At 44.6% G+C, this 22,456-nt stretch overlaps 2 protein-coding genes across 2 annotated transcripts; both read left to right on the forward strand.

Annotated features, from left to right (window-relative positions):
* Positions 1-1,214: 1,214 nt before the first annotated feature.
* Positions 1,215-11,857, forward strand: LOC306826123 (creatine kinase U-type, mitochondrial-like). Its single transcript, XM_079347248.1, has 9 exons — positions 1,215-1,698; positions 4,391-4,589; positions 5,333-5,428; positions 5,531-5,752; positions 6,151-6,236; positions 8,069-8,192; positions 9,044-9,178; positions 9,416-9,541; positions 11,722-11,857. The coding sequence occupies exons 1-9, from the start codon at positions 1,553-1,555 to the stop codon at positions 11,833-11,835; spliced, it is 1,248 nt and encodes a 415-aa protein (XP_079203374.1). The 5' UTR covers positions 1,215-1,552; the 3' UTR covers positions 11,836-11,857.
* A 6,948-nt stretch (positions 11,858-18,805) lies between these two features.
* On the forward strand, positions 18,806-21,795 carry pdia3 (protein disulfide isomerase family A, member 3). Its single transcript, XM_079346950.1, has 6 exons — positions 18,806-19,141; positions 20,519-20,597; positions 20,689-20,806; positions 20,916-21,023; positions 21,437-21,566; positions 21,673-21,795. Exons 1-6 carry the CDS (start codon positions 19,005-19,007, stop codon positions 21,791-21,793), a joined length of 693 nt encoding a protein of 230 aa, XP_079203076.1. The 5' UTR covers positions 18,806-19,004; the 3' UTR covers positions 21,794-21,795.
* Positions 21,796-22,456: the final 661 nt, after the last annotated feature.

Raw genomic sequence — 22,456 nt, forward strand, 5'->3', positions numbered from 1 at the left:
TGTGAACCCCGCCTGTGCTTCAGCATCTTTCACTGATGTCCTCTTTAGGCATTCACACCACGCACTTCTCCACAACTGTTAAGATAGAGAAAAGAGAAATCTATATGACTTCCGGTTTGTGGAAAATTTCACAATAAAAGCCGCAGTCATCACCGTTTTTGTGTAGAAGTGAAGTTGAAAACTAGAACTTTCTTTAATTATTCAAACGGATTTTTTTTACACCCCTAAACTAACCTAGTTACAGGTTGTTTAATCTCAATCAATGTCCTGCATGCTGAGTGCAGGCTTACAAAATGACTGGTTTCAAAGCTATGTGCCTAACATTTAAGCGGTGAATCCATTTTAGACAGTATTACGTTGAGATGAAGTAGTATCCATGAGGGGTAACAAGCACGGTGATTTGACAGAGGACAAGTCAAGGAAAGCACAAAATCATTTTATAGATAATTAAAATGTCAAAGTGTCCATAACAGACACTCTTACCTTAGTTAAAAAGATATTCCTTAATGCCATTAAAAATGTTTAATCAAGCTTGTATAGAGCTTTTCTGCTCTTCAGATGACTTTTTAACACTGACCCCCATTCACACACTAATGGCAGAGGAAGTGCCCATCAGTATGAACTAATCCATTCATATAGCCAACATACACAAAGCAGAGGGAGCGACTTGGGGTTAAATGTCTTGCCCAAGCACACATGAAGCAGGGCTGCAAGAGCTGGGGATCAAACCCCCAACCTTCCCTTGTAGAGAAAACCTACTGAGCTACTGTAGGTGTCATACCTACTGGCCCATTGTGCCTTTCACCGCTGCATATTCACTATGTTATTGTTAGATTGTCACTAATGCACTCATACAAACATCATTCTGGAAGCCTTTTCGATTTATCGATAAAAATAATGGTATATTACATCAGACGTTTCCTCCAAATGTATCTCTAAGTTTTTATTGTAGCACTTTGAGATTTTCTTTTAAATGTAAGGTGCGTTATAAATAAAATGCATTATTATTATTATTGATTAATTTTAATAATTTGAATTGCCCTCCTGGGGACACTTATTTTTTTAAATTGAATTTATTTATAAAGTGGGCAAATTATTAAAAAAAGAAAATACTCAAGTACCTCAGTTATTTAGTTTATAATGTAGAAATCGAAGTCTACTGCAAGAGGATTTCAGTATTATCTTCTTATTTTGAAAGGTGTATTTCCGGTCTCGTCTCGTCTCGTCGATCTTGACGCAGCTCCAGTTTTTACCGAACAGTACGGCTCCACTGGTGCCGGCGACTGGTAGTTTCTCGGACATCTCGATGCTTTCTATTAATTTAATAATAATAATAAAAAAAGATTTTGATTTAAAATAAAATAATATATTACCGCAATAAAACGGGTTAACGGTTAACGCCCAACCGTTGAGTGCTCGTGCGCGATACTGACTTATCATTCCAGCACTCGCTCTCTCTCATCCACCTGTCTCTCCTTCTCTTCAACCGACGAGATTATTCTCAATCATCAGCTTTTTAACGAAAGGAAGATTTAAATTTTAAATTTAAAGAATGGCCAGCAGCTTCTCCAGACTCCTGACCTCCAAACGACGGATCGGGATCTTGTCTTTGGTTGGTGGGTCGGTAACGGCTGGATTTCTGCTCCACCGGGAACACGTCAGCGCCGGAGTCCCGGTCCGCAGGAGGTACCCCGCCAGGTAACGACCCCCCGCCGGTCTAAACCCGCCTTAAACATCTCTTCTGTCATTAAAAGAGTCGCCTTTTCGGCGTTAAAAATAATATTTTGACATTATATATTTATTTTATATATATATAATATATATATATATTTAGGCTGCGAACGTTTGTCATTTCAAAAAACAACAATTAAGGCCTACTACAGCACGACTAATACAAAATGAACCAAATGATATCCTATCATAAAATAAACATTAAAATAGGATGTCATAATAACCTACAAAGTCTCCAATGTGCTGAGCCTTTGAACGCACCATTTTCACACACTGTTAGAAATGCCAAATGACAAGAGTTTTATATGAAACATGCATGTGTTTATAAGCTGCACAGATGTGCTATATATTTAACACGCATACAATTATTGTATTATTAGAGGTTTTAATTAGACATTAAAGCTGTTGTAAGCTGTAATAGAGTAAAGAGATTTGACCTGGACTGCACTTTTTGAGTCAGATGAATCAAGGACTGTGCTGCTGTGTGTGTGTGTGGGGGGGATGTGTGATGTATATTAATAAAGCCATACAATAAAAAAAGGTTTGGGGTGGTGATGTGTACGTGTCCCTCAGCACGCAGGTATGCTTTTTATAAAGCTGTGCATGTGTACAGATAAGTGAAACATTATCTGCTGATCAGATATAAAACCCTGCCCATGACTGTGATATAACTGCCACACCAAATAGCAGCTACAGCACCTGATTCTTTACCCTAAAGGAAACCAAATCTCTCACTTCGTGTTTCTAACTGGAGCAGATTATTCTGTGAGATCTGTCGTTTTTTCTGAGCCCGGCTGTGAGTCCAAACACACCATAGTATTATCAGCAAAGCATAGATTGATAGGCTATAAACCTGAGCCAACATATGACCACCAACTGGTCAATTAAAAACTCTTTTTTTTCAATAAAGCTGAATATATTCAGTTAACAAGACATTTAATAAATGGTCATCAGATAGATAGACAGGCAGGACACAAGACATTGGTTACAATACAAGACATTGGTTACAATACACACCCGCTGTCCCCCCCTCCCCTCTGTACATAACAACATAATTACAGGTTAAACCTGTGCAGTTAGCATTAGCATTAGACTTAAAACTTATATAGCATAATGTACATAACCTGTGAAGGAGAGAAAAACATGTGCTGGCTAAAAGAGACCTGTAAACAGTTAAAGAGCCTTAGAAACAAAGTGCTGACCTTCTAGAAACTAGTTACATGTGCATGTACAGAGGTGTTTGAGGTAGTGCCAGAGGTGTGAGTACAGTCATTAAACAGTCAATGCAGGGATGCAGACTGGGCCATTAAAGTGCTCAGCAACATAAAGGAGCAGTGATTAGCATTAAGTGTCCAAAACAATAAGGTCCACATCTCAACACAGTTATCATCTCTTCTGTCTCATGATTAGCACGAGCAGACATGCCAGCAGTTTATGTTTATATGGCACAAAGTTTTTTATTTTTTTATTTCAACAACATACCCACCTTCAAGTGAAGCACAAGCCTCTTCTTGTTTGGGCTTTTTCTTTCTTTTGCTAGCTCCCGAATCGTATTGACGTTTGGAAGCCATCTCCATCTCTCTCTCTCTCTCTCTCTCTCTACTCTCTCTCTCTCTCTCTCTCTCTCTCTCTCTCTCTCTCTCTCTCTCTCTCTCTCTCTCTCTCTCTCTCTCTCTCTCTACTCTCTACTATCTACTCTCTACCTGTAAACAACTGAAGGCCGGCCCATTTGGCTGCTGATTAGTCAGATGGGGATTCTTCGTGGTTTCGATCATCGCGTCTGTTATTTTTTCTCTCCTGCCTCGGGCTGACTTGGTGGTGCTCTACGCTCGCTTCTCGGCAAAATGCACGCGCATCCTTTATGCATTTGCAGAGAATGATGATACTTTATTGATCCCGAGGGAAATTCAATTCACTTGCGCAAAATGGGGGCCCCCCATGGATCGCGGGGCCCTACGCATAGCGTGTGTTCTGCTTGTAGGGAGGGTCGGGCCTGATCCGCAGTAATGCCAAATCACCTGCTTTGATGGGTGTGATATCCTTAAATGTACCACAGGCATGCATGCTGCACACATGACGCCAGATCTTCATTAAACTTCACAGAGTGTGGTGCATCATCGTCACCGCAAAATGTGTCTCTGAATGTCTCCTCCTCGGCTCTTCATGAGAAGCTGGGATTAAAAAGCAGACTTCAGTGCGCATTGCAGAATGAAGACATATTGGATCATGTTCAGCAGCCACCTGGGTGGTTCTGGCGCAGAGAGGCACCACATGTCAGCTTCCTGTCTCCACCAGTGCCGTCCAATCGGAGGACAAAACAAAAACAGCATATAGTGCACAAACAGAACTTTAAATTAATATCTCTGTGCAGTGTTTTGGAAGAAAGAGTGAGTTGTGCAGTAATGTCCATATGTTCATCAGTCACTAAACCATGTCTCAGTCGTTGTTGTCTTTTGGCAGCTTCGTTAATGAAACCTGATTTGTCTTAAAAGAAAGTGAGCAGTCCTGGGAGTGTCGGTTGTTTTTTTTACAGTCTGTGGTTTTAACTCAAAATACCAGTGTACTGTCTGACTGTCTGCTGTTTGCACATGCCCTTGAGTGAGTAACTTATTTTGACACCTACTAAGAGCAACCTGTGTTTGTATTTGTATTTGTGCAGTGCGGAGTACCCTGACCTGCGCAAACACAACAACTGCATGGCCAGTCACCTGACACCCGCCGTCTACGCCAAGCTGGTTGATAAGGCTACTCCGAACGGCTACACACTGGACGAGGCCATCCAGACCGGCGTGGACAACCCCGGGCACCCTTTCATCAAGACCGTGGGCATGGTGGCAGGGGACGAGGAGTCCTACGAGGTCAGACATCATCGAACCCTCTCAAGCACAAACACACACACACCCGCTTCAAACTGTTGGGCGACTTCAAATGTTTTATGTATGATATACATTATATGTTCCATATGAGGAAAGCTTTTGAGTGTTGAGAGTGTTTGCTTCGACAGGCAGCCAATCAAAGAAGGTTTTATTAAACGGAGAAATTATCTACAATCCAAAACCCCTGAAGACGATAACAAGGGTCTCTAAAGGGATTCAGGGACTTCAGGGATTCAGGGATTCAAGGGACTTTTGGAGCCAGCCTCCAGTCGCCATTAGAGGAGCTGAAGGTTTAGGCTCTTAACACAGCTTTCATTTTGGGGTGCAGGTGGCCTAGTGGTTAATTTGTGTTGCCTTTGTTCAGAGCAGGCGCCAAGGGTTCAAATCCGACTTGTGGCTGATTCTCAACTCTACCCACTGTCCCGTCTCTTAAATAAAGGCTTTAATTTCTCAGCATCCTGTTTTTTACTTGTGCGATGTGAAGTCGTGGCACGTTCCAGTCGTGGTCATTCTCCTGGGAAATGTTCTACAAAGACGGAGTCAGCCATCCTCCCTGTCCTGCAGAGGAGAGAGAGGGAGTTTTAGGACATCTCTTTTGGGATGCCTCGGTGTCTATCTATAGACACCTTTTCTTCCATCTCTCCCGTGTTTTTTTTTTTTTTTTGGTGTCGTTCATTGTAGGGATAAATGGATGCTGTTAATTTAAAATGTATTTTTCATCCCAGGTTTTTGCAGACCTGCTCGACCCGGTCATCAAAGAGAGGCACAACGGCTATGACCCTCGCACCATGAAGCACCCCACCGACCTGGACGCCAGCAAGGTAACAATACAACCAACTTAAAAAGCACCTACTATATATTAACCACAGTTTCACCATTTTGTATTCTCTCAAACTATCAACAGTGATATCTTTGTGTTCCAGATCCATTCAGGGCAGTTTGACGAGCGATACGTGTTGTCGTCCAGGGTGAGAACAGGCCGTAGTATCCGGGGTCTGAGTCTGCCCCCCGCCTGCACCCGGGCGGAGCGCCGGGAGGTGGAGAGGGTGGTGGTCGACGCTCTCGCCGGCCTGAAGGGAGACCTGACCGGGACTTACTATAGTCTCACCCAGATGACAGACAAAGAGCAGCAGCAGCTCATCGATGTAAGTGTGGCGGTAATACTGCTGTGAGTCAATGTAAGAAATGATGTTGTCTTAAAAGGATGACAAAGGGTTTGTTTTGGGACACATTTCTCATTGGTCTTCCTGTAAGAAATGTGTTTCTGATGTTGGGCTCAGACTCTAAATCAGCCTCGATTTGACTGTTAAGTGGGAATAAAGTAGCAGGGATCTCTGATGTCATCAGAATGGGTTTGGACAAGGGCGTTCTCGTCCCGCCCACAGTGAAAGAAGGACTGACGTGATTATTGAATTCTTGAGACGCAGACCCTTGTTTTTGTCTCCCTCTTAACAATGCTGTCAAATCGAAGTTTTCAATGCTTCAGCTTTACCCATTGTTGGCTCTGTGAATATAAAACGTCTGTTCTCTGATCTCACTTTAGGACCACTTCCTGTTTGACAAGCCCGTGTCCCCCCTCCTGACGTGTGCAGGCATGGCCCGTGACTGGCCTGATGCTCGTGGTATCTGGTAGGTGCTGGATGTCTCCCTGTGCTGTTTGTCCCTCCTCCTCTTTTGTTGTCTCCAGCTCAGGCGAAGCGAAGCTGATTGGACGAGGCTCACCTGGACTCAGGAAGAGAGGCCTTTTGTAGTTTGGGACAGCTGTGCCGCTCGGTCAGGGATTGTTTGTTGTGTACAGGAATTTATGAACACTCAAAATGTGCAAACGGGAGGAGGGGTAGTGCGAAGTCCCAGGATCCAATGTAACCGCTGAGTTGAGTTCAAATACAGGTGTACAGGAGGGTGAGCTGCACAAGCTAGGATAACAGGAGGAACCAGAGTTGAAATAATACACACTTTGGGGGTCACCTGCTGAAAAGTTTCTATCTGGACATGATTCCATCAGTAATCCCATCAGCCCCTTTCTTTGCCTGCTGAGCTCTGCTGGAGGTTTATTAGCAAAAGCAGACAGCAGCTGCCTCAGCATTGAGTTTCAGAGTGTGCCCAGGAATAGTCCAACGCAAACATGCCGGCCAGCCAAAATCAATCACCCGCCTCTCCTCTCCTCTTTCTTCCTCTCCTCTCCTCCTCTTTCCTCCCCTCCTTTCCTCTCCTCCTCTCCTCTCCTTTCCTCTTTCGTCCTCTCCTCTCCTCTCTCCTCCTCTCCTCCTCTCCTCTCCTCTCCTCCTCTCCTCTCCTCTCCTCTTTCGTCCTCTCCTCTCTCCTCATCTCCTCCTCTCCTCTCCTCTTCTTTCCTCTTTCCTCCCTTCCTTTCTTCTCCCCTCCTCTCCTCTCCTCTCCTCTCCTCTCCTCTCCTCTCTCCTCCTCTCCTCCTCTCCTCTCCTCTCTCCTCCCCTCCCCTCCCCTCTCCTCCCCTCCCCTCTCCTCTCCTCTCCTCTCTCCTCTCCTCTCCTCTCCTCCCCTCTCCTCTCCTCTCCTCTCCTCTCCTCTCCTCTCCTCTCCTCTCCTCTCCTCTCCCCTCCCCTCCCCTCCTCTCCTCTCCTCTCCTCTCCTCAATAATTCACCTTCACTTCATCCCTCCATCATCTCTTCCTCCTGTTTCACTCTCTCGCTTTGGCTCTTTTTCTTTAATTCCCTCACTGCCTCACATGTTCGTCCTCTTACGCTCCCTCGCCAGCTCTCTTCATGACCTCTGCAGTACTTTATTGAATCTGCCGCCATATTAAGGAGGCAAGAGACTTAAAAGGCCTGACTGTGTGTGTGTGTGTTTTTTTAATTTGATGAGTTAAAGTGGACAGTTTGGCCTGGGACTGTTGCCTGGAGGAGGTCATTAAGATAAAAATGGAGGCTGGCCACAAGAGAACATGAACGAGGTCAGAAGAGGTCACAGTAATGATGCTGTTCACAGGTGGAAAGATTTCACCTGGAGGGAAGGTCAGAGCCTGAAGTGTTAATGATTCATACACGTCGTCCAGTCATGTTTTCAGTATCTTGTTTTTTTGTTTTCTGCTCTTCCATGAAACTCGATAGGATCCACCTGATTATATGAAGGTTTTATGAGCGACAGATTGCAGTGATTTATTTTCTTCGTGAGACGTAAAAGCTTCAGACCAAATCACCATCCAAAGAGTGTCATCGCTGGTGTGGCAAAACCTTAGCATGTAGCTACACCTGCTATCTGAAATGTGTCATCGATTGATCAGTGTAAAAGAAAGACATCAGATTCTGTTCTTGATTCTCTCCAGCAGTTTCACTAAAAACACCTCGTCCTTTATGCAGACAAAGACTTTCCATCCTCCTCACTTCAGCGCTCTTACATCAGCAGAGTACATCTGTGTTAGCATGACGCTGTCTGCTCATCCAGAGGGATTCATAACACAATGTACCATTTCTCTGCTCAGGCACAACAATGACAAAACCTTCCTGATTTGGGTCAACGAGGAGGATCACACCAGAGTCATCTCCATGGAGAAGGGAGGGAACATGAAGCGGGTCTTTGAGAGGTTCTGCAAAGGCCTGAAGGAGGTAACAGCCGTGTTTGTGTACACGTTGTACACGTATGTGGCCGGCACTACGTGCTGACATTTTAAGGTTCATTTAAATAAGGACAGATATTAAAACATAGATAAGCCAGAACAGTCATCGGATGTTTGAATCATAGTGTTTTTAGCCAAAGCTAATGCACAACACTTGTCTCTCGTTGGACTTTTAGTTAAGAAACAACAATGAAAATAATAATACAGATTAACATTACTGAGAATAAGAAAATGAAAAATGGGAGTAAGAAAATAATAGAGAGAGAGTTCAGTGTGAAGACTAAATTAAATAAAACTAAAAGATTGTTGCTGGATTAGCCACAATTTTGTGTTTTTTTTTTTTTTAATGTGACAAATGTCGGGATACATCTCCAGTGTATGCATTTCTGTATAGAGCATGTTAAAGTGAGTAGATGATGTTGGAAATGTTCTGCTGCCATCATATGACTGACTGATGTCATCAGAGGGGATTCAAACACAGGTCGCACTCTTCTTCCACTCTCAGCTGCAGGACACAAACTTTCCAAACATCTTCACGCAAGCACAAACTATTTATTCAAGAGGTTTACTTCCTCATTGGAAAACATTGAAGGCAGATTAATAAAACACAGCCACTGATTCAATCCACCGTCCTCTCTCACTGGTAGTCATAAGCGAACAACAAATCAGCAGCTGCTAACAGTTTGTATGAAAAGTACGTCACATCCTTGAAACGATCCCGAGGTCACAGGTTGAGTGAATGAAACACGCGGTCTCTCTCTCTCTCTCTCTCTCTCTCTCTCTCTCTCTCTCTCTCTCTCTCTCTCTCTCTCTCTCTCTCTCTCTCTCTCTCTCTCTCAGGTGGAGCGTCTGATCCAGGAGAGAGGCTGGGAGTTTATGTGGAACGAGCACCTCGGGTACATCCTCACCTGCCCGTCCAACCTGGGCACAGGCCTCCGGGCCGGGGTCCACGTCAAACTGCCCCTGCTGAGCAAGGTGACACCTACATTCAAGCAGCAAGGCGTCAGTTTGATCGACGAGATCGTTCGTGTTTGAGTCAACACAAGACACCGGCACATCTTTAAAGAGCTTCACAGTATTCAATTACAAACGATGAAAAGTCGCTGCATTTGAGCTTTTCTTACCAGGCGTTTGAGAAATCTGAATCAGTGCAGATACCTGTTTGGATGTATTTCTGCACACCAATCACTAACTCCTCTCCCTCGCTATCAGGATCCTCGCCTCGGTAAGATCCTGGCCAACCTGCGTCTGCAGAAGCGAGGGACAGGCGGCGTGGACACGGCTGCTGTGGGCGGTATTTTCGACATCTCCAACCTGGACCGCCTGGGACAGTCTGAGGTACTGAGGACGCTTTATGCGTCTTTATGTACGCACAGAGGTTTAGTCTGACGGCTCAGTGTGAGGAATTCTTCTTATTCACCTGCTGAAACGTGTCTTCACATCTCATCGTGTCCAGGAGAATGTGACAGGCAGGACGTCGTGGAAACATCACGTGCTTATTTAGTAACTCCTCCGTATCAGCACGGTTTAGTAGTCTGAATGTTTACTGAATCATTCATCCCTCATCATTTCTTCTCCCTCCCCCTGGAAGTCATCCCTTCTGCTCCATCCTGGAGGATCTTAAAGGTCCCATATCCTTCTTCTTCTGGTTTGATTTGCTCTGTAGAGAGTTTTCTTGTGCATGTTGTTCCACTCTTCTCCTCCCTCATGTTAGCTGTATGCGACATCCGTGCTGAGTGACGGAAACCGACCAATCAGATCAGACGAGGCCCTCGATACATGTCGCAGTGTGTTCATGTTCGAGCTCAGAGAACCGATCAGCTGTCAAGTTTCACCTTGTGCTCTTTATCTCACCAAACTTTTTAAGTCTGATAGATTTAAATCTCCTGTTAAGCCTAAAAATAATCCTCTGACAAAAAAGGAGCGACGTCTTTTAATAAGTTCATGTCGTGTTCACTCAGTGTGACATCACTTAAGGTGGACTTTGAGGAGCTGAATGTGAAGAAGGGAGTTAGAGTACGAGAGTGCAGAAACATGTTAAACAAATGAAAATATCATCAGTGTACATTTTTTTGTTAACGATGCAACTTTGAACAGTCGGAAAAAAAGTAGAAGAAAGCAAACTGACCTTTACTAAGATATGATTTGTGACTTTGTGCACGTTGTCGTGTTTTTCTGGTGGGTAAGAGGAGAGGGGTTCATGTTGTGTGCCATGTTGTCATCATGCCTACGAGACGGAGCCGTGCGGTACAATGGAGCTGTTCTTCCACTCCTCTTAGTGCAGTTTGCTAATGAACTCTCACTCTGAGGATCCCTCATCAGATTCTCAGGCTGTAACTTAACCTGGAGACGAGACTCTTTGGGATCCATCGAGTGTTCATGTGGCCGTCTGGCTCCAGTGTTTCCTCCTCTTATAAATGTTTTGGAGAGCGTCGGCTGCTCGCTGCTGTTCCTCCATCATCCGGACGTCAGACGACCGCTGAGCGCTCAGGAGAGGAGCAGCGAGGTCAAAGAGGTCGTAGATGGAAGAACAGCATAAAGCAGGACGTCACAATGTTAGCATATAATGTTAGCATTTAGAAAACACAAACTCACAAATGTTCATGCTAATGACTCAGTAAAAAAAAACAGGGTAAGGGATGAGACTCTAAATCAAAACAAAAACCAAAGATGGCGGGGAATCATGGGAGTGATTCTGAGGAGGAGAATATGTTTACAGACCAGCTAACGTGTCCGGGTAGAATTTACATGATGTTTTGGACATCACAAACAGCGACAGCTCAACGCTTCCTCATGGAGGCTTTGATGTGACATCTGGTGTTTCCACGGCAACGATAAGCATGTTGTGTCTTTTGTGGCGGTCTCTAAAATGAAGGATTTCTCTTCCTCTTAATCTCTGTGGATTAGGGATTCTGATACCTCGAGTTAAGCACAGGTTGACACAGAGTAGCCCTTTGTTAGCAGTTTCACCTAAATGCTATAAATAACATTCCTCAGGGAGGTTTATCAGCCTGTGGTTGATGCTCCCGTACCGCTCCACTGTTTGTGTTTATACTCTGTGTAAAGCTCAGACGTCAGGCTGCTCTGTGTCTGCAGAGAGAGAGAGAGAGAGAGAGAGAGAGAGATAGTGCTGTCTGAGTCCTTGAAGGAAACGTTGGACATTTTGCTCATTGCTGAAGGATAAGTAGGCGAATGCTACTCTTGTTTTGTACATTCAACATGGAGCTGGAGACTGCGGCCTGTTAGCTTAGCTTAGCATAAAGACTGAAAGCGAGTGTCTTATGTGTCCTTTCCAAAGTTTGTAAAAAGCTTCAACAAGCAGCACCCTTAAAATCTAACTTATTAACATGTTGCAACTTGTGTGTTAAGTCTTTAAAAACAGGGCAAAAAGCAGTCATTTATTTATTTTTAGGATCAAATTCAAATGATTATAAATGAATCAGTGCTGCGTTAAGATGATGTGCTTTCATGATGTGAATGAGCCGACTTATTTTATATTTTTAATTCATATTTTTCAGGTCCAGCTGGTGCAAACGGTGATCGACGGCGTCAACTACCTGGTCGAGTGTGAGAAGAAACTGGAGAAAGGCCAGGACATCAAGGTGCCCCCTCCCCTTAAGCAGTTCAAGTAGACACTCCCCCCACTCTCCCTACCACCACCCCCCCCCCAGATGCCCCTAGATATTATAAATATCTATGTCATCACCTCATTTATTACTTCTACTTCTTACCTGCTCACGCCTCCCTCACCTCGTCCTCTTAATATACCTCTCTAATATAATCTAAACGTACGCGCAGCGATCTGAAACCCCACAGAGTTGCATTCAGCTTCAGATGCATGTGGAGGATTTACATCTGAAATACAACAACGAAGGATGCAGAGAACTGAAACGGAGCAAACATGGCCGCCAGTTATCTATGCACGTCCCGACAGTATCTCTGGCTCTCTTCGGCCCCACTGACCCTGGTGTTACCCCGCCCCTCTCTCTCCTGACGCATGCCCCCCCCCCCCCCAAGTCTAATGTGTTGTTTGGTCATGACTACTATCTGGTGCTTTACAACGTTCATCCATTTGTGCTTTATCTCCATCGTGGATTCTTCTCGCCATTCTGAGTGGATTTGAATGTAGGTGATCAGGGTACGACTGAGGAGACTTTGAGATGTATGTTTGACGACACACTGGTGTCAAAATGTGATGTACTGATAACACACACTGGCCGGGCCGGGCTCTGTACTGTAAGCCACTGCAGCAATATCATTCCAGCTCATTGAATGTCGCAGCATAAAGTCGTTTTATTAAAGAAGTCATCTATTTAACAGAAGCTCCTCCCCTGTCTCTGTCTTATTCCTGCTGCCCGAGCATTTCCCTTATTAGTCTCTACACGGACCTGTTTTCATTCTTTGGTTTCCAGGAGGGTTTTTTTTTTCTTTCCCCCCCAAGCATGAAGCCCAAGCTTGAAGTAACCGTGGTAACGAGGCTCCAGTATGCGTGATTGCGATCAGCGTGGTTGCAAAGCGTCATGTGACCGTGTTTAGTCAAGAAGCAAAACCAAAACTGTTTCATGCTTTGGAAAAAGGTGCCCAGGATTGTTGTTATGTCACAGAGACCAGACCTTTGAATGTGGATCCAAAACAAGAAGACTTTAACTTGAACTGAGACGTCAGTGTAAGATCTTAATTATTAATTCACAAGGAAAGAAATGTTGTTGTTTTACAACAGTAATGGAGAGAACTTGCAGTTTTTCCTCCAATGGCTGCCAATAGAAATAATAATATATTCTGTAACAAGAGACCCCTATGACTCTGGGTTGTGACGGTTGCCATGGCAACATATTTTTACCCTAAACTCAAATCAGAAAATGTCTAGTTTGAGCTGCATCAGGTAGTTTATTTTGCTTAAAAAATAGGGGGGTCTTTTTAGGTCTTTTTTTTGGGGCGATAAATGAAAATAAACTTCAAACAATAAAAGAAAAGAAATGTCCAGTCTATGTTTTTGTCTTAAACTCAACAGACCAGAGGCTTCATCGAATATCAGACATGTTAAATGTAAAGGGATATTCATAACAGCCAAAAAGGATCACATTCAACCGACAACAGAAGTGAGCACATGAAATGTCCTTCAGAGGATGTTTGATGTAGAGCTGCAGCGAACAGATCAAGACTCCAGTGTGGAAGGACACAAGTTCCTCGAGTGTCCTTTTAAGGCTCGCTGGAGGCAAACACACAACCGATCTGCTTCCTCCAGTCACTCAGGCTTCATCCGTTCATATTTACAGTCTGTGGTGCAGATAAACAACAGGCGTGAAGGGAATATTCATGAGTGTGTGCGCGCGCGTGCGCGTGCGCGTGTGCGTCTTCAATGCAGGAGCGAATGCAAAGATGCTCTTTGTTTTCTCTGCAGTGAAGGAAACGTGGAACAGCTGCCTCATCCCGCTCTGAATAAACACATGTTTTTTTATTTTCTCCAGCGATGAAACAGGCGACAGTTTCTTCCAGTGTTTCTGTGTGACGGGACAACAAGGCGCTTCAGTGTTTCTGACGACACGCAGCAGCTGACGGTGTTGTTGTTGTGGGACGAAGAATCTGCTGCTTCTCTCCCGGCGAGGATACGAACACAAATATCCTCCCTCCCTCTCCGAGCGAGTCACAAGCATAACGCTGCAGACCTCTCTTCTCCTTCTCTCCTCCTCCTCCTTGTTCCACTTATTTGGCTGAGGAGCCAGCGGGTTGCCGTGGTAACCACTCCACCGGCTCCCCCTTTTTTGGGAAAGGAATGGGCTCTGTGGATAATGGGAGACAAATCTGCAGAGCTGCACAGACGCTGAGGGGAGAAATGGAGGCTGACACGCAGTGGGATCAAACGGGGATGAGAATCATTTCAGCTGCAGTGTTTAGAGGACTTCATGACTCTGGTTTCAGTTTTTGTTCATATTTTTCTGAAGAAAGTCCTTAAAAATAGGTGTTTGGTTCCCACGCCTCGTTTAGAGAGACTGCAGACGGCCTGGGTTCGAGTCCGACCTCTGACTCTTTTTGTCGCTTGTCATGCCCCACTCCCCCCCCCCCCCCCCCCCCTCTGCTCTATCTCTCAATAATAAAGGCAGAAAGGTGCAAAAATAAATCTTTAAAAAAAAAAAAACGTTCAAAAAATACATTTCAGATTGATGGCGGGTTTGAAAGAGTAAAGCGTCTTAAGGAAGAGGCCTTGTGACCTTGATGCAGGACTAATGTTTTACAACGTGCATCGTAAATCTCCAAACACACTTAAATCAGCGCTCCTCCTCCTCACACACACTCTCACACACACTCCGTCCTCGGACCTAATTTGGTCTCTTGAGTGATTTCCCCTCTGATCCGGGACTTTACAGTAAACGCAGCTCTGCTTTCAGGGATCAGCTCGATTTTTCTGTCGGTTTGCAAATCTGAACTGCGGAAAAGACACCTGCATCATATTTAATGGTGCGACCAATATACTGGTTTAAAATGCAGACATGTCGGTCTATTCACTCTTAAACAGGCTTTCTCACGCTGGCCCATATATGATGTGCCTGTTGAAGAAATGTGTCACAATCAAAATGCTGAGCTGGAATGTAAAACTATCTGATCATATCTTGTTTTGAAGTGAACTCGAGCTTCTTTTCTGAAGCTCTTTGACACTGCAGGTCACACTTACACACTGATGGACACTGATGAAGAGACCAACTCATTCATTCATACACATTCGTTTCCTGCCTGGGAAGCAGCGGGAGCATTCAGGATTAAGTGTCTTGCCTAAGGACACATCAGACATGTTGCTGCAGGAGCAGGGAATCGAACCCTCAACCTTCTCTATCAAAGACGATTGAACGAGTACAGCTCAAAAGTTTTAGATCCTTACACATCTTTGTTCGGGATAATTGAAGCTTTCCAAAACATCTGCGGTTTTAAGAGGAGTAACAATAATATCATATTACGAATCTGAGCGGGTAAGTATTTTTAATGTCACTTATCAGATCTTGATAAGAGCATAAAGTGCTGCTGCTTGTGCATACAGCACTTTGCTGTCACAGCACTCCACCTGCTGGTACGATGATAAAACTGCAGTTTATAGAAATAATAAAGGAGAATGCAAAAAACAAAAAAATTACCTTTTTTTTATTAAATATATATTTCTGCTTTTTGCCTCTACATGTCTTTACTAAAACAAAAGCTAGGAATAAAATGTAATAATAATATATTATATAACCTGTTGTTGCTCTCCTCCCACACTCTTTGCCCACCTCCAGGTTTTACCAGAAACAAAGTGACTTCAGTTCTCCGTCACAGCTGTCATGTGCTCTGAGCATGAATAGGGCGCAGGTGGCCTAGTGGTTGGTGAGCGCGCCCCCCTGTACAGACGAGGTGGGCAGCCTCGGTTTGGGTCTTGACCTGTGACTTCTTTTTCCCGCATGTCGTTCCCCAACCCTCAAAAACAGTAAAAACATACACACACAGGAAAAGGATGAAACACATGACGGTTAAAAACAGGACGAATGACAGCGAGGCAAGAACCAGTTAAGAACCAGTTAAGAACCAGTTAAGAACCAGTTAAGAACCAGTTACCATGTTTAAGAGCAGAGTATAAAAAAAACAGAAATGTGTGGTTTCATTGTCTGATAGTCTGAACCCTCTCCGAGTGTCAGTCTGATTTCAGCTCTTCACAGTGGAGCACAAGCGGACCTCTGATCATCTGTGTGTCAGTTCATGTGTGCTGATTCTTATCAACAACATAAATATATTTTATAGGAACATCTTGGAACAATTATTGACAGAAAAGCTGAACTTTGAGGCCTACTGGGAATCTGAGTGTAAAAAGGGACACCAGTGTTTGTTTTTCCTGGGATGACTTTTTGTTTTGTACCTCCACATGGACAGAACATTCACGACATTATTACATTATTACATTGCACCTTATTTAATATAATAGTGATTGTTTTTTTACGCACACGACAACAATGGCTACATTTGACTGTTTGTGATGGATTCACTCCTCTCCACGCGTCTGAAGAAAATTGTTGTTTTTAAAGCGTCTGTACATTTTTATGATAAACTACTTCGTACTGAAGACCAAATTCTAAACATTACAGAGAGCCCCCCCCCTCTCTCTCTAGAGTGGATGCTCACACAGGTCACCATGTGGTGGACACTGTAGCTTCAGTGTTTAGCCAGCTCTGCATGTAGAGACACTGTAGCTTCAGTGTTTAGCCAGCTCTTCATGTAGAGACACTGTAGCTTCAGTGTTTAGCCAGCTCTGCATGTGGTGGACACTGTAGCTTCAGTGTTTAGCCAGCTCTGCATGTGGTGGACACTGTAGCTTCAGTGTTTAGCCAGCTCTGCATGTGGTGGACACTGTAGCTTCAGTGTTTAGCCAGCTCTGCATGTGGTGGACACTGTAGCTTCAGTGTTTCGCCAGCTCTGCATGTGGTGGACACTGTAGCTTCAGTGTTTAGCCAGCTCTGCATGGGTCTGTAAAGCTTTCTGCGTTCTAACCTCTCTCCATGTTTCATCTCCAACATTGATCCTAGTTTGAGCAGCTTTCTGCTGCTGGAGCTTATTAGAAACATGCAGAGGCTTTTTAGCTCGGGTACAATCACTTCTATCTGAAGCAGTTCCACTGCCCGCTTCCATCGCTGCAACACCTGTTGACCTGATAACTGCTCTCATATCTGGCAAACCCAGGGGCGTCCAAAACGGCCTTCAAAGCCCCGCCTACCTTCTCTGGTCCAATCAAATCCAGATCCTTCAGGAGCAGAATCTAAAGTTAGAAGGAGGACATACTGGCTGCTGCATTGTTGTCAGAGAAGCTTCAACACTGCAGGTTTCCTTCATGTCATCATCTACGTCAGTAGATATCTGACAATGTGATCTTTTAAAATAAAGTACGATTGAATCATTTCTGCTACATGATGGAAAAGAGTTGAATTATCGAACACAGTGACAATCTTCATCTTCAGGGATGTTTTGCTTTTTGCCGCGGTGCTGTTCAGTAACACAAATGCGACCTTCAGTAATCTCTTGTTTTGACTGAGTCCTCCTCACCCTGACGACTGATCGTGGAAAAGAGAAATGAGAGACTTTAAAAAAAAAAAATAACAATCTTTGGTTAATGAGAATTAATTTCCAAGAAGTGTTTGTCGTATCCAGAATGTCCTCATCACATGTTATCCTGTGGGTTTAGATTTTCCACAGCAGATAACCTGCTTGTCGCAGGAAGCTGCAGATCAACATGGTGATGAATGTTTGAGCTGTCCTCTGACGACCTGGGCCAAAGTTGTTTTCAGTTTAAAAGACGAGGAGGTTTGTCTGTTTGAATTCAGGCGCTGATAAAAGCGTTCATCAGACGTCTGCCTGGAAGACGATCTAAAAACAGAATCACCCCTAATGACTGCTGAAAACTTGATTGTCGAAAAAACTAAAAAAACAATCATTTATATCCTATATCGTTCTTAATTTCTCTTTTGATTAATTAGGGGGATTTAAAACTCCTCCTGCAACCAGCAGATCCTCTAAAAGTCCATCAGAGGTCTTCACAGACTGTTAGAAAGTCTCCATTCTTCTTCTTCTTCTCTCCTTGTTTTTTTTTAGGTGCTTGGCAACCTGTGTCAAGGTGGATTAGCACAAACTAGTGGAGGTTGGAGTTTGGACCACAGTAAACTATTTACCTCATTCACATCATCCTGACGGGTTCTTGTATAATAAATAAACAGCCTAATTAACTCTTTTATTTCCGATCCTGAGCCTGAAATCATGTTTTCCTCTTTTGTTGCTCCGAAGTAAAACAAATTAAAGGCCTCCAAGTTCTGAGAAAAAGAAATTAGGAATAAAATTCCAAAATGACATTTGTGTCTTTTAGTCAACGCAGGTTTATTAATGTTGCACTTTTCTGCCACAAATTCAAACGTTGCTTTGCTTCACACACAACATCAAAAGCATCGCGACAAAAGGTAAAAAGGACTGATGTTTATTTTGAGAAATCCTTTGTTGATCTGTAAAGTGTGTTGCTATAGAGAAGAGACGTCCCAATAGATAGACTCAGAACACAACGTCCTGTTCAGCAGAGTTTAAAAAATACGTTGACATGCATTAAAATATATAGTAGTATATATAGTGGTTATGTACATTATCAGTGTGAGCAAGTAAATAAAAGAATGTGGTGGCTGGATGAATATTTTTAAGTATTTACAGGGGTGCTGCTTGTCAACAGGCATGGTAGGCAACAGCTTCGGGCCCCAGACCACTAAGGGGGCCCCCAGAGCTGAAACACTTTAAACCACAGCAGTAGCTTGAAATGTGCACATTTTGCAATTAGAAACCCCCCCCCTCATGGGGCTCCATCTGACAGCACTCATTCTTGTTGCCCAGCTACACATATAAATATAATTATAATTAAGTCTGTTTATCTTTTTCTTTTCATAAAGTTCCAGCTGAGCTTTTTTTTTTTTTTTTTTTACAAGAATGACAACAAGAAGACATGAACTGCTCAGGATGAGTTCTGATTTCTTGTCGTGCTGCGATTGGATACAAGAGATCGCGGATTCGATTTGTCGCTTCTGATTGGCCGGACGGGCTTGAGTGACGCGTGTGTTTGACCAATAGGAGGCTGCCACACTGTGGTAAGGAGACGGGTCCCCTGCCTTCTTTCTCTTTCTCTATCGAGCAGAGTGCTGCTGTCGGTCCAGTTCGAGTCACCTGCACGTCCAGAGGAGCTCCAGGAGAGTCGAACTGTCCCCTCACTATAACGGACACGTGAAGAGAAGCTCGCGGTAACGCTCGCGGTAAAGGTGCGATGATGTTGAGGCTGATATTTCTGGCGGCTCTCGCCGGTTTCTCCCGGGCCAGCGACGTGATCGACTACACGGACGACGACTTCGACAGCCGGATCGGAGACCACAGCCTGGCTCTGGTGGAGTTCTTCGCCCCGTGGTGAGCCGGATGTGTTCGCTCGATTAAAGCGTCGGTAATTAGCTTAACCGGCCGTTAGCATGTCAGGCTATACGCGGAAATGTGTACGCCATCCTTTATGGTTGAGAGGCATTACGCTTTTTACGTAGGGCGTAACTTTACACACGATTTTTAATTTAACATACAGCGTAAGAAAGTGTTTGATTTTAAAATGTGTTACGTTTCGTTTTCAGTGCGAAAGAAGCTACGCGGAAGTTAGGGGTGTGATTTTTCCACTGTTGTAACGTTCTGATTGGCCGAAGAAGTTTTGGTGTCGACTTCTGATTGGCCCGCGAAAAGTGTGACGTGTACGACTGAGGCAAACTTGAATGAGCAGGAGGAGATTTTAAAGGAGCAGTTTGTAGATTTTAAAGGTGGAATTTAAAACTTTGGAGACGTGAAACTATTCTATTCTTTATTTTATGATCAAAACAAGCTTTATTTAATTATTTTTCCATTAATCCTCCATTTTCTTCTTTTTTCCTTGCACAGCTATCTCAATTCAATATATATATATATATATATATATATATATATATATATATATATATATATATATAATTTTCTGGGGAAATTCAAAGGCAAACAATGCATGTAGACTAAAATTAGAAAAAGTGTCATTCAGACCGGAAAATTAATAAATTTATAACATCACAAGCCATTACAAACTTTCCTCCCCTTTATACCCATTATTAATGTTATTTTCCTGTAGTTGAGTTGAACTCTTCTGTTTGGTCTAACAGAGGAAATGAGTCATAACAGTGAGACGCCTCGTCCTGGAGTCGACCTGCAGAGATCTTCAGATAAGCAGCTGCGACTGATTTACAATTAAAACGGTTCATTTTATCTCCACTGCAGTCAGAGACCTTTAACCCCGTTACAGACCCCCCCCCCCCCCCCCCCCCGGCCTGACGGCGACTCCAGAGAGCTGATAACTGAGCTGCAGCCAAACAGTGACGCCCTCCAACTCAACCATTAAAAACACATAAATCTGATCATACTGTATCAGAGTGTTTGTCTTTGTTTTTTTTTCCTTTCTGGGATAAATAATATTGATTTTAAAAGCCCAATGTAAATCCAAATCCCTCTAAGCGCAGCACCCTCCCATAACACACACACACACCCCCCGCACCAGACTAAATGACCCCCCCCCCCCCCCCCCCAAGAGTTAGTTTTGTCTTCAGCAACAAAACATCCGCTTGTTAGTCCTGCTTATTTTACTCCTGGAGCTTTAAATCCGTCCTCACAGACCGACGAGCGTCGGTGGTGTCATATCTCTAGATCTCCCGAGCCGGGATGAAACCTGAGCACGGCTGCTTGTTCTCCTCTCTGACAGATCCTTTGTCCTTCCTCCTGTAGGTGTGGCCACTGTAAACGACTAGCACCTGAGTACGAGGTGGCCGCCACACGCCTGAAAGGCACCGTCGCTCTGGCCAAGGTATTAAACGATCCAGTCCGCTCGACTCTGCCCGCTTGAAACGCGGCGTGCTGCACGCTGAACCTCTTCAATCCTTTTCTTCTCCCTGTAGGTCGACTGCACGGCCAACAGCAACGTCTGCAGCAAATACGGCGTCAGCGGCTACCCCACCCTGAAGATCTTCAGGGACGGAGAGGAATCCGGTCCCTATGATGGTCCCAGAACTGCAGGTGTGACACGTCTCCTCATACCTGCTCCTTCCAACCACCTCCGTCATCCTCATGACCTCACATCCTCATCTCTCTCTCTCGCCCTCTTTCTCTCTCTCTCTCTGTGTAGATGGGATCGTCAGTGTTCTGAAGAAGCAGGCCGGTCCAGCTTCTGTCGAGCTCAAGGCTGAAGCCGACCTGCTCAAGTTCATCGAGAGTCCAGACGCCGGTGTTATCGGTGAGTTTTTTATTTTTTTCCACACGAAGAAATGAACAGCAGGCGTCGTGTGGCGTCGGACAAACTGCTTGGAAAAAGCTCAAGTCGGTCCAAACAGACAACAACAGACATCAGCGCTCAGAAACTGTGAGCCTCCGAGGAGCACCTGAACGCAGCATTAGAGCAGTTCAGCATGATGACGTCTTTAATCTGGTTATGTGGACTCTGCAGCGTAGGCCGAGAGGAAGGAAGGAAGACGGGTTTAAAACACTTCTAGGACGAAGACGGTTCAGGAAGTGACGTCTTTGTGACTGAAGGTTTTAAGTCACACGGTCTCAGATTTATGATTTCGGAGCGCGTTATCGTCGGGATCCGTTGAGGGTGGGACCTCGGTCACACGGCGCCGAGCTGAACCCGATTCTGTCCTTTCGTAGGCTTCTTTGCTAACGACAAGAGCACGGCACAGACGGAGTTCCTGAAGGCAGCGAACACCCTGAGGGACAACTACCGCTTCGCCCACACCAACGCCGAGGAGCTCCTGAAGAGCAACGACGTGGAGGCCGAGTAAGAAGCTTGAGATGGCGGCGAATCAATGTCTCATAGTCGCACGTTTGACATCACCAGCGCTGCAGCGGGAAGACAGAATAACATTTCCTCCTTTTTTTCCCAGGGGAGTCGTCCTGTTCCGTCCGAAGAGACTCAGCAACAAGTTCGAGGACGGCTCGGTGAAATACAGCGGAGACGTTTTCACCAGCAACAAAATCAAGAAGTTCATCCAGGACAACATGTGAGTGTTACATCCTCGGTGTCACCTGGGTCTCTCTCTCTCTCTCTCTCTCTCTCTCTCTCTCTCTCCCTCTCTCTCTCTCTCTCTCGTTTCGCCTGGTTCTATAGCAGTGTGATGCAGATCTATTTGTTTCTGTTCTATTTGATATTTTGAGCCGTACCTTTGAGCAAGGTAATCCGTCACGCCTTTTTTTCTCTCTTCAGACAGTTCAGGTTTCTGTTTGATCTCGTTGGCAGGAACAAAGTCGCTCTCTCTCCGCCTCGCGTCGTCTTCTTACTTCTGTAGAATCATTTTCAAAACTTCGGGCGGATTAACTGAAAACAAAGCGACCGAAAAGGTTCCTGACGCCGTCGCGTCTTTGGGATCGTCTAAAAACAACCACGTGGTAGCAGAGAGATTGTTTTCAGACGACTTCACGCCAACGCTGTGCACGCTACGAGGAGCAGAGACGGTCATTTCACACGTGTTGGATGTGGTCGAGCAGGTCGTTTGCATGAAGCATCTCCACGGCTTTCGTCATTCAGAAATCAGCACTTGCAGCTCTACTGAGGAAATCCTTTTTTTTTTTTCTCGTCTCTCTTTGCTCTGGTCAAAACTTCACGCTGTGCAGTAAGCAGTTTGTACGTCCTTTTTAAACGCCCTCTCTCTCTCTCTCTCTCTCTCTTTC

Source organism: Symphodus melops (assembly GCF_947650265.1).
Source record: "Symphodus melops genome assembly, chromosome: 6".
NCBI lineage: Eukaryota > Metazoa > Chordata > Actinopteri > Labriformes > Labridae > Symphodus > Symphodus melops.

Coding starts and splice junctions, on each gene's coding strand:
- pdia3 (XM_079346950.1), top strand. CDS start 19,005: ATGATGTTGAGGCTGATATTTCTGGCGGCTCTCGCCGGTTTCTCCCGG. Junction 19,142..20,518: donor GTGGAGTTCTTCGCCCCGTG/GTGAGCCGGATG, acceptor TTCCTCCTGTAG/GTGTGGCCACTGTAAACGAC. Junction 21,567..21,672: donor AGCAACGACGTGGAGGCCGA/GTAAGAAGCTTG, acceptor TTTTTTTCCCAG/GGGAGTCGTCCTGTTCCGTC.
- LOC306826123 (XM_079347248.1), top strand. CDS start 1,553: ATGGCCAGCAGCTTCTCCAGACTCCTGACCTCCAAACGACGGATCGGG. Junction 9,179..9,415: donor AACTGCCCCTGCTGAGCAAG/GTGACACCTACA, acceptor CCTCGCTATCAG/GATCCTCGCCTCGGTAAGAT. Junction 9,542..11,721: donor ACCGCCTGGGACAGTCTGAG/GTACTGAGGACG, acceptor CATATTTTTCAG/GTCCAGCTGGTGCAAACGGT.